Raw genomic sequence first — 12,239 nt, 5'->3', positions numbered from 1 at the left:
ACGTTACAAACTTTCTGGATCAATGACTGACTATGCCGCCTACTCAATTTTACGTCACAAATATAACACATTGAACAGAATTTGTTATAGGAACTATATCAGTAGGATAAAAAGCCAAATTTTTGTCAATCCTAAGTCGTTTTACAGCTTTGTTAATTCAAAAAGGAAGATAAAAGGGTTTCCTTCTACAATGAAGCTAAATGATCAGATTTCCAACGATAGCTTCGAAATTGCTAACATGTTTGCGGATTTCTTCGAATCTAATTATTCAAACACCTATGATTACCCGCCATCGAATTATCCTTTCAGATTGTCTCCTCTGGATTCCCATGCAGTCCCATATATATGTACTGATGATGTTTTAACTCATCTGGAAAATCTAAACATTTCTTACTCTAGTGGTCAGGATCAAATGCGTCCCTGAAGCAAGGGGTATTCCCCAAGAAGTGGAAAGAATCATTCATTATACCACTGCATAAAAATGGAAGCAGAACGTGTGTTATAAATTATAGAGGAATAGCCAAACTCAACACTATTCCTAAGCTATTTCAATTGATTATCACAAAACAGATTGCTTTTAGAGTATATCCATTAATGGACTTTTCACAACATGGCTTTTGCAAGGGTAAATCAACGGTGTCCAACTTGCTCGAGTTTACAACCTTTGTATCCAACAGTTTAAGACTAATTGTGAAGTTGACGTTATTTATACTGATTTTAGTAAGGCATTTGATAAAGTTTCTCATTCTATACTTTTATTCAAACTTGATCGGTTAGGATTTCCTGCTTTGCTTCTATCTTGGGAGTTCTTCTTATGTGAAGGAAAGAAAAGAAACAGTAATATTTAATAATTGTTGGTCTCGGTTCATAAACGTAACTTCTGGTGTTCCTCAAGGCAGCCATCTTGGTCCGGTTTTGTTCCTGTTGTTCATTAATGACCTTCATAGTGTTTTGAAGAGCTGCAAGCCGTTGATGTACGCTTGTGATGTTAAACTTGTAATGCCTATCCGCTCACCCGTGGATAGGGCATGTCTTCAGGCTGATCTGAATAGTCTTGGTGACTGGTGTAATGTAAACGCCATGTCACTAAACCTACCTAAATGTAAGTTCATGTGTTTTACAAGGAAGTCCTTCCAATCCCATGATTATGTTATTGGCGACTATGTAATCAAGCAAGTCACTAATTTTATTTTTGTAGCTACATGCAGGTCGAATTATGAAATGCACGAACCACTTCACTGTTTATGTCGTGATTTTAACAAACACTGTAAAAATTTAGACGTCTGCGACTCGTTTCTTTGCATTAAAAAATACCTTTTAACTACATTAAATTTGTAATTCGAAATGAAGCAAAGAACGCTAAACTGTGATATACTGTTCAACCCTCTGTTTCAAAATTGAAGTACCAGTTACTTGAAACTTGTTTGAATAATTGCGTTGTGATCATTATTTTTATATGTATGCAATCAAATTTACTCTGTATAAATTCTATTCTGTATATATTTTATCTACTATTAATTTGCTTTATTGTCAATTTCAAAAATTATTGTTTACTAGCTCTTTCATGAGTACATTTTAACACATTTACAACATTTTAACTTATGCTTACTTCTAAGTTTTTAATTGAAATTGTCAAGTGTTTAATTCAATACTGTTTAAATATTACTTTAAAATTGATGACTGCTTATGTTGTTTATATCGTGTATTACATCTGTGAATTAAGTGTCGGTATATTTGGTCTGTATAATTGTTTAAATTGTAGACTGATAAATAAATAAATATATAAAATCAATTCCTCTAATTAAAGTGATTATTTAAAGAAGGAAATCAACTATAAACGTTCTTACTCAAATACAAATAAACTCGGACAGACAGTAATGTTCCAAGAGGGAACTATGTAAGGGGATCACAACAGGTTAGGGCTCCTCAAAAGTACACCCCAAGTCGTATGTAGGTCCATGCTCGGGCGCCATTTTATGTTATATGACTCTTGGCCGAGCTCTCAGGATGGGCTTGCAAAGCCTGTCAGCAGCCACGGTGTGTGCACTGGCAAATCCCGGGGCTTCAGCCTTGGGAGGGTTCAGGTACGCGCCTGCCAACCAAGCCAACATCCATCAACCTAAAGCCATAACAAAATATATCAATTTGCACACAACTAGTAACTTCCACCAAATTATCTACAGGCAACCACCCATACTCGCACGTGAAACATCCCAACCACGCAGCGCTAATGTATATTGGTGCGACTGCTCTATACCCACCCTACCGTGGCTTGATAGATGGTAATAAAGCCCCTTTTCCACACACCAACCTGCAAGAATCAGACCAATTGAATTCTCAATTTACTCCATATTAATAATCTGTATTTGTAAAAATTCAGCTCATTTCTACATATAAAAAAAAATACAATAAATGTAAGGCGCGATAACCTCCGAAGAGATCTAAGGCCGAGCTTCTCTTCCAATTTGCGTCGTGCTCCTCTTGATTTTCCCTACAAATCGGCCGAACGGGACCTACATGTTTTATGCCGACTCCGAACGGCATCGGCAAGGCAGATGAGTTTTCACTGAGAGCTTTTCATGGCAGAAATACACCCGGAGCGCTTGCCAAACATTTCCGAGGGGCGACCCCGCTTAGAAAAATTTTCTTCTAATTTAAAAACATTATTTCTAAAATTTTGCTGTTGCTTTGCCCGGGGTGCGAACCCAGGGCATACGGTGTGGTAGGCGGAGCACGCTACCATCACACCGCGGTATTCTACATATATATAGGTATAAAAAAGTATAACCTTAGTATACTAATTAAAGATTAATGATCCACTAATAAATTAACATTAGTGTTAATGGATTTGCAAAAGAAAATATTTTAATTGCTAATACAATGTAATTGCGTATGTTAACGGAATCCTTTTGGGGGTATGCTAACAGCTGATACTAACCTACTGACCTACTTCTTCATTATCGCGGTCATTGACCGTCATTTAAAATAAAATTCTTCAGTGTTTACATATAATAGAGAGATTGAGCGCGCTTAATAGGTGGAGAGCTTAGAGCGTAACAAAAAAAAAAAAGACAAAGAATAGGAATCGAGAGCATACGTTCATTTATAGGCACGTAGGTTTGTATGCATAACTTGCATAGAAGGCCGAGTTGGGCATACACAACTACGTTGGCCCTTCTCTATGAAACCAAAATAAAGTGCAATTGATTCAAAAAAAACAAAAAAAATCCATTCAAAGAAGGTTAGTCGGAACTAACTTTGGAACCAAACAAAATGTCTTCCCCTGTTGGTCGAAACAGATAACTTGTTTGAGTTGTTTTCTAAAGGTTAAGAATTCGACCACTAATGGGCGTTTAATTTCAATTTGATTCGGAAATAAATCGTATCCAACAAAAACCCTCGCGACGCTTCGGTGGGTGTACTTCGTGACGCTGGTGGTTGGGCGTAATTGTTCGTGACGCGCGGTCTGGGGCGCGCGGTGTCAAATGTTCGGCCGGTGTGCGTCTAATCCTGGAGAGGTGGGCGCACCGGGGTCGATCTCAGTGGGAATTCACTCCAATGAAATAAGAGAAAGCACAAGAGGATTTTCCTCGTTATAATGGGTGAAATTTATTAGGTACGAGTAAAATAACGTGGGTATAATATTACCTGAATATGTTGGAACACGGCGGAGATCCTTGGCGGCAGATGTTAACTCGTTGGCTGTTGAAATCAAAGAGACCGGTTGTATAGCAAGCTACAACCGTTGACCCGCAAAATCCTCCGTTTTGGAGGGGAAAGGCACCCACACATCAACCCCGACATGCATATGCATGAGTGCTGACTAAAAGCACACATACACGTGCATGTACATGCATGCACATGCATGAGGGTGATGGTGTGGGTGGTTATAAATTAATTCGAGTATCGAGTATCGATTTGCAGAGTTGCATTGGGGGGGTCGCAATCAGATGCGGAAAAGTTAGGCATCCTGCCTGAACATGCCGGCCCCCCTTGCGATACGCAACATCGTTTTCCGCCAATGACCTCCGCTGAAACGAGAAAAATTATTATAAGACTTACACACTAAACTTAATCTAAATGAGGAGTTCGTCTGCGATGCAAAATGGCCGGGAATCCTTTCCGACTTGCTTAGCCTGCCACCTGAGCTAAGATGAAAGAATTAGCGGTTATGAACAGTGAAGTGAATATTTCTTGCCATTGAATTATACATAATTCTTAAATATAGAAATTCAGAATGTAACATTTGTATTGTCGATGGCCAGTAAGGCTGGACGAAGAGGCCGAGGTCTCCGTTCCAGAGTGGCACCATTTTTTGTTATTGTTTGGTTTTTTTGTCGTTCCGGATGGAGAGGCCGAGGTCTCCATTCCAGATTTGCGGTTTTTTTTTTTTTTTTTGTTGGTTGGACGAAGAGACAGAGGTCTCCGTTCCAGACTCGAAGGTTTTGAGGTTTTTCTGGGCTGGACGAAGAGGCCGAGGTCTCCGTTCCAGCGTATAACGTGTCGTGTCGCTCTCAGGGCGACTGTGGCATTTTATGGATGTGCCAGGGCGAGTGGCCGTGAGGTTGGTTGGGTGATGCGCGTTTTCGCTGCAGCGCATGTATTTCGTCAGTTGTGTATTATATTATTACCCTACAAAACACCTGGTCACAAACCTACCCACGCCCATGAAAATGTGACTACGAATGTAACCTGTCACCGTAAAATGACTAGTCAAATGACGTGGAGTGACGAGAGCGTTTTTGCAGAATAGTTAGGGCTGTGATTTCGAGCAGCTTATATATTTCAACATAACCAGCAAGATTGCGGTGTGTGGGAGGTTGGAGCGGACGTGATTCCAAGCGACCCGCGCAAAATTACTTGTTTTCGTGATACGCGTGGCGTTTTATTAACAAACGTACGTTACAATGTATGAATAACCCGAGTTTAAACCGAAGCGTAGAGGCTGACGAAGGTATGTATTTAATTTTGTGCGCAAGCTCATGAAGAATAGCGAACATCGTAATTAAATTGGAACATGTACCAACTGCCGGTGCTTACATGCAGATTGGCGATGCGTTCTTCGCGACGCGTTCTATCTGCACGTATCATTATTAGATTGCATGCAGCCCTGTCGTGTATTTATTGGTTAGCTGACAGCTGGTATGGTGAATTTGTGGTGTGCGAGTATATATATATACATACAGGTACTTGCTTGCCCTTGAAAAGAAACTAGGTCACTAGGGCAGTAGCACACTAGGCCGGTAGAAACAGTTCACTTTTCCCATTTCGGGATTTTGTCTTGTCGGGATTCTTTAATTTCGGGACTCGGATTGTTTTTGTACCGAGCCCTTATAATGACTGTTTGTGATGTTTGTTGTTGAGAAACAACAATTCCTACCCCCCGCCAAAAAGCAGACAGTACCGACGGCAAAAAAAATCAAACATCCAAAAGAAAAAAAAATTTTTTTTTTTTTTTTTGTAAATGAGAGCAATTAATTTTGAAGGTGTTCGCCTGTATATATTTTTTTTTTTTTTTTTGCGTAAGCATGTTTTGTGACTGCCCGGGTCAAAAAAGCCGATCCCGATTTTGTTTCTTTTGCGGGTTTTCGGTACCAGTGTGCGTCACTTGATGCAGCACTAATATGATATGCCGAACCAAGTAGGAATACATACATACATATGTACGTACGTTGGTTACAAATATGCCAACGGTAGAAGACAATAGAAAAATGAACATTCAAGAATTCATGTGGTGTCTGTTAAATTTTTGCGATTTTATCTTAAAACAGAATATAATTGATTTTTTCAAGTGAAAAAAGTCATCACGGTATATAATATATTGTTTCAAAGTATTATCTAATAGAATTTGTCGTGTGAAACCCATAAATTTACTTGGGAAGAAACTATTTTGAGATTAGTGAAAAAATCCATATATATATAAAGTGAGTGAATTTTCTGGAGCACAATCTAACCTAAATCAATCGCAGGCCTTTGCTGCTGCACTGCAACGTGCCAAACAGATAGCGGCAAAGATACAGCCAAATGCCTCACAGCAAAATAGCGCAGGTGTGGCTGCATCACAAACACCGGGTGCAGGTTTTAAGCGTTCTCATGAAGACAACGATTCCGGTCCAGAAATGAAACGTTTTACCAGCCCGGGAAATGAGTATAATAATTCAAATGGCAGTAACGCTGGTGGCGGAGGGGCTGCTAATATTTCACAAGCATTAGCCCAAGCTGCAGCAGTAGCACAACGTTTGGCCTCAACAGCTCGTACTACAGTGGAAGAACAAATACGTATTCCGGAAGCGCTTGTCAATCCAGTTTTAGGACGTGGCAGTAATGAGACTATTACTCAGATACAGGGTATGAAAACCAATACGTCCAGGCTTTTATTTTAATTTTCATTGTTGAATTTTATTTCTCTTTATTAATTAATTTTTTTTTGTCTTTCTATTTTCCTTTTAGGTGACTGGCGGTGGAGATTGATGATGATGATGATTCTTTGGATAATAGCAGCCCACAATGCTTACAAAATCTCACCAACAGTGCAAATAACAATAATACGCAAAATCTAAATCTCAATATGGATCCCATGCATAGTCCTGCCACAGCAGTTGCGCAAATACAAACTTTATTAGATCGACGTGTTATTGAAAAAGCTTTACAGTTGCTGATACCTATACAAAATTAGTTGGATCGTTTGTATCGTCCTTATCTTCATCTAACCCACCCATATCCTCATCTCCATCTAATGAAAAGTGATATGAATCTTCATTATCTGAATCATCAAAATTTGCTATCATCGGTTTGACAGGTTGAGGTTTTTTTTTCGCTACTACTACGGAATTAAGTATACGTGGTGCGGGCTTATCAGACGAAATACTTGAGTTCACTTTATTACTATTAGGGGATGAATTGAGATTAGTTGGCGATGATTTTTTTTTTTGTAAGTATGTGATTGAGAATTTTCGGAGTTGGTGGCTTTTTGTTGACGTGGTCATAGGACTTCTAGGCAGGCGAACATCGCCACTTGCTTTTTTAATGGGCGGCACAAATTTGCGACGTTCCGGCTTAACAGGAGAATAGTCATCAGGTTTTCTGTTTTCTACCAAAGCGTGATCATTTGACATATCGTTGTCATCTAATTTCTGTGTTTTGTCACTTTTCGAAATTAGTACATCTCCTTTTTTATTAATTATATCGTTTATATTGACTATTGTGAAATTGGGCATAGTCTCAAAATCCTCTATAGTTGTTGAGAGGGGTTCTGCTTCTATTGCTTTATTTTCCTCAATACTCTCATTTGTTGATTTACGCTTGACCGTAGACTTTGGTATCGGCTTCGTAATAGCAGATGACGCACTTCGACGTTTTGGTAAAGACAGACTGCGCGCATGTTGCGTTTTCTTTGGCATTGTTATAAGAGTGCGTGATGTTGAAGTTGATGTTTGTGTGGAAGATTTTGCTGTAGTTTTAATATTACTATTATTACTACGCACAGTTTGTAGAAATCTAGGTTGCTGCGTCACCCTCAATGTAACACTGTTACCATCCATTAATGTACGCTTTTCTATAATTCTTGTTGTTGTATTTCGTTTTGGTTCCTCCAATAATGCAAGACCATCCGTTTTTAACTTAATTATTTTTTTACCATTTAGAGTTTGCCGTTGTTGTTGATTCGTCTTTCTCATAAGCATAGTAATCTCACTGGAATTTGAAGTTTTATTATGCTGTTGCTGTTGTTCATTATCTCTACCGCTTGCCACATTTGATGATGACTTTGCTAATAAGAAGCGTTTCCGCGCGATGCCCGATACATCTGCATCACTATCGCTGCTATCTAAATCATTACGAGCACGCTTAACACCTGCCATAGGCTCAATCGAACGATTTACATTAGCAGCAAAGGATTTTCTGAGAAGTAGCAATTGTGAAGGCTGACTTTTTTTTTGGGCGACTGTAGACGTTGGTCGTGGCGTTGTTGTGATAGTTGGACGTGGCGTGGTAGAGGCAGTTGGACGTGGCGTTGTTGTGATAGTTGGACGTGGCGTGGTAGAGGCAGTTGGACGTGGCGTTGTAGAGGCATTCGGTGGCCCAATAGGAGTTTTGCGTTGCTGTGGTTGTTGTTTAACTCGCTTTATGGGGCGTGTGGTGACAATTTTAGATTCATCCGAAAAATTAGAATCGCTATCTTTAGCAATTGCACGATACATCTTGTCTAGCTCATCTTCTAGATCCTCTTTGTATGATTCAGCGTTTGAGTCGTCATTAAAAAGTCATCTGAACTGCTTGTTGACGGCTTTCTCTGTTTTGTGACAGTTGTTGATTTTTTTTTTTTTTTTTTTGATGCCGTTCCACCGCAAACAATTGGGATATCGATGTCGTGGTTCTATGAATTGTGAAGTTACCAAAACATCATCGAAATCGCTGTCAATTTTGTCGTCTACAAAAATGTTTAGCCCGCGGAATGCGAAGTGGTTCTGTACAACATGAACGCAAAACTATTCTTGACCAGAAAGAATTTGCAGGCAGCTCTTCAAAGACAAAATGCAGCCGCAGCTGTTGCTGCTATGGGTGCTAATAGTGCTGCCGCCGCTGGCGGGTCTATGTTATTCACTCATAATATGAGCGGCAATGCAGTTAATGCCAACAACCCTGATGCACCATCCACCTCAAACCCTGCACCCATATTTTCTTACAATATGACATTACCGGAAATGAGACAAGCTATTTCAAATAATATGGATGTACCAGTACCACCTTTGCCCTTTCATCTAACTTTTGCCGATATGCAACAAATTATACGAAATGCTAAAAATTTCCAACATCAAGAAAACCAACTAATGAGCGTACAAACTCAGCCAGCACAAACGCTCTATTGCTCGCCAGATATGCCAAAAGTTGAGGATGAGGAGGTATGTATCTCCGAATAAAATATTCGATTGGTATGCCAAATGTTTATTAATATTCAAATGAGTTTAGGACTCTTATGCACCAGACCCGAAAGATGATGATGAGTTTACACTCGTAATACTCCAAGTCATAATACTGATGAAGATTCGCAAGAGCTCCAAGTAAACAATTTCAATCCAAATGCCCATATGAACGAAGACTCGGGTCGTGAATCGTAAGTCAAATTTAATGCATATGTAGTAAAACCAGCGACCTTCGGGGAGCGGGTGGTTTTTATTTGTATTGTGTGGCAGATTGGGGATCTGCGTCAGGATTGTGTTGGCCTCGTTCGGGGGAACGAGAGCAGGGTTATACGGGTTGTTGGCCTCGCTCGGGGTGAACGAGAGCTGGGTTAAGCAGGTTGTTGGCCTCGTTCGGGGTGAACGAGAGCTGGGCATTAAGAACGATAATGGGCTGAACGCCTTTAGGTTCTGTGGCAGATCGGTTCGCCCTACTGCTGTAGATTTTTATGATGTCCTCGTTATGGGATAACTAGTGAATGGGAGTGGTTTCTTGTGTCCTCGCTCGGGGTGAGCGGGTGAATTTGGGTTAATTTTTGAAATTGAATTGAATTTGGAATTTGTTTTGGGGTCCTCGCTCCGGGGTGAGCGAGTGAACTTGGAGTTTAATTTTTGAAAATTCAAAAATAAGTGTTTTGTGGCAGATGGGTTCGCCCTTCTGTTGTAGATTTTTATGATGTCCTCGTTATGGGATAACGAGTGAATGGGATGGTTTCTGGTGTCCTCGCTCTGGGTGAGCGAGTGAATTTGGGGTGTTTTTTTTGCAAGGGGCCCCCGGTTAGTATTATTATGAAGCCTCAGTTTTCCTTTTTGCTTTGCGAGCTTTTGGTAAGCTCCCATGCGTCCTCGTGTCTCTAGCTCCCTTTCCCCATTGCCCACAAGTAGCTAGGTGTAGGATTCCCCCTCCGGCAGACTCGGTACGAGACCGGGGGTGCGAAAAAAGAAAAATGAGATGTAGGATCGCCCTCCGGTAGACTCGCACCCTCACGAGACCGGGGTGGTTGATTATAATTAGGGCCGCGGGAGTGACGCAAGCTTAGGGATAGCGGGGCATCACGGCGCGTGGTTGAACGCGTCTTTATGTCCCGCGCTCCCTTTCCCCATTGCCATCGCGTAGTACGCCTTAGGTTTCCCCTCCGGTAGACTCGCACCCTCACGAGACCGGGGGGTTGATGATAATATATGGCTCGGGAGAAACACAAGCTTAGGGATAGAGAGACACGAAGACGTGGGTTCCTTAATATGCTTTCGATGCTATCACCAACCGTGGGCCTCTAATTGTAGGTAGTCGGGGAAATAGTGTTTTGGGTTTGATATTTTTTGAAGGGAGGGGTATGGAGGAACGGAGGGATTGTTAGGAGGAGCACTTAGCCTTCTCGCAATCCGTCTATTCCGTTGGAAGAAGGATCAGTTTGACAAAAGGTCGTCTGACTTGACCCTTCTCGGTTTTGAGGTCGACTACGCGTACTCGGTCATCTTCGCCGGGGTGTACGTTGACAACTCGACCTAACCTCCATTCGTTGGGAGATAAGTGGTCCTCTTTGAGGACAGCGAGATCTCCCACTTTTATATTTTGTTTGGGATGCTTCCACTTCACTCTTTTTTGAAGTTCGGATAGATATTCGGTTTTCCATCGCTTGCAGAAAGTGTGATGGAGGGCTTTGAGTTTCTGCCACCGATTGATCATCGAGGCAGGGCTCTCACTAGCATCCGGCTCTGGCGGAGCCAGTAGATGGCTGCCAGTGAGGAAATGACCTGGAGTAAGCGGCTCAAGGTCCGTTGGGTCATTGGATGCCGGGCTGAGCGGCCGCGAGTTCAGGCATGCCTCGATGCGGCACAAGAGTGTACGGAATTCCTCCAATGTAAATTTGTGTGGTGAGGCTATCTTTTTGAAGTGGCTTTTGAAGCTTTTCACTCCAGCCTCCCACAGCCCTCCCATGTGGGGAGCGCCCGCAGGGATGAAATGCCAAGTGAGTGACTGGTGGCTGTACTTCGAGACAGCATTGTCTCGGGCTTGTGCCATGAAAGTTTTGAATTCCGATCGTAGGGATCGTGAAGCTCCGACAAAGTTTGTACCGTTGTCGGAGTAGACGTTTTTGGGACATCCGCGTCTAGATATAAAACGGGCAAAAGCCGCAAGAAATGATGGGGTGCTGAGGTCAGTAGTGGCCTCCAGATGAATCGCTCGTGTGGAAAAACACACGAAAAGGCAGACATAGCCTTTGGATAGTCGACACCCTCTGCCGCGGTAACTTTTAATGTCGAAGGGTCCGGCAAAGTCGACTCCAGTATTCGTGAATGCACGGCTGAATGTCGTGCGTTCGCGAGGGAGAATACCCATAAGTTGGGTCTGAGCACGCTTTCGGTGTACAGTGCAAACTTTGCAATTGTGAATTGTAGCCCTAATCATGGTTTTGATGTTAGGTATCCAGTATTGGGTGCGTATCAGACGCAACATGAGTTGGTTCTCCCCATGCAAACTTTGTTGATGAAACATTAGGACTGTCAGCCGGGATAACCGACAGTTGTATGGGAGGAGGATTGGGTGGCGTTCATTAAAGGCTAAGTCCTTTGACGCCCCGAGTCGCCCTCCTACCCGAATGATGCCATCTTGGTCTAAGTAGGGATTAAGTGAAAGTATTGCACTTTTCCCTGCAATTGGTTTTCCGGCCTTTAGATAATTATATTCGGAACTATAATGTTGTTTCTGATAGATTTTAATTAAAAGTCGTGTAGTGGCCTTAATTTCATCAGGGGAGATTAGGTGCGACATGACCTGGAATGAATTTTTTGTTTCGGGGTGGGTTCTTCGGTAGAACCTCATAACGTATGATAAGACCCGTAGAGCCCTAGGTAGGTCGGAAAAGCGTTGAAGAATATCGGTAGGATTGACGGTTGTTGTTGCGCAGGTCTTTGCCCTCTTTTCCTCTACGGAGGTGATGTAGTCACTTTCTTGTGCTGGCCATTGGGAAGTGTCTTCTTGCAGCCAAGAAGGTCCCTGCCACCACAACGAATTGTTGACCAATTCAGACGCAGGTAATCCTCTGCTACCTAAATCTGCTGGGTTAGATTCTGAGTTTACATGTAGCCAGTCCCTATTTCCGACCATGTCGATAATCTTGGTGATCCGATGTGCGACGAAAGTGGACCAGGAACACGGCGGTTTCCTTATCCATGCGAGGACGATAGTTGAATCCGTCCAAAGGTGAACTCTCACTGGTCCCAACTTAAGGTTTCTGAAAATGGATTCGGTGATTTCCGCTAACAGCACGGCTCCGCAAA

The 12,239-nt window shown here is 42.0% G+C and overlaps 3 protein-coding genes across 3 annotated transcripts in view; 2 read left to right on the top strand and 1 right to left on the bottom strand.

The window, feature by feature from the left end:
* LOC137235482 (calcium-dependent secretion activator-like) overlaps positions 1-12,239 on the top strand; it is a 3,515,579-nt gene that overhangs the window by 2,358,688 nt on the left and 1,144,652 nt on the right. The gene's annotated exons all lie outside the window — the stretch shown is intronic.
* LOC137234553 (proteoglycan 4-like) lies at positions 6,663-8,198 on the bottom strand. The gene has a single exon (XM_067758011.1). The coding sequence runs from the start codon at positions 8,196-8,198 to the stop codon at positions 6,663-6,665; it is 1,536 nt and encodes a 511-aa protein (XP_067614112.1).
* Positions 6,694-9,117, top strand: LOC137234199 (uncharacterized). Its single transcript, XM_067757806.1, has 2 exons — positions 6,694-8,900; positions 8,968-9,117. Exons 1-2 carry the CDS (start codon positions 8,475-8,477, stop codon positions 9,061-9,063), a joined length of 522 nt encoding a protein of 173 aa, XP_067613907.1. The 5' UTR covers positions 6,694-8,474; the 3' UTR covers positions 9,064-9,117.

This window comes from Eurosta solidaginis, chromosome X, assembly GCF_040869045.1.
Source record: "Eurosta solidaginis isolate ZX-2024a chromosome X, ASM4086904v1, whole genome shotgun sequence".
Classification (NCBI taxonomy): Eukaryota; Metazoa; Arthropoda; class Insecta; order Diptera; family Tephritidae; genus Eurosta; species Eurosta solidaginis.
Note: the sequence above shows the minus strand (reverse complement) of the source record. Positions and strands in the feature narration are given on the sequence as shown.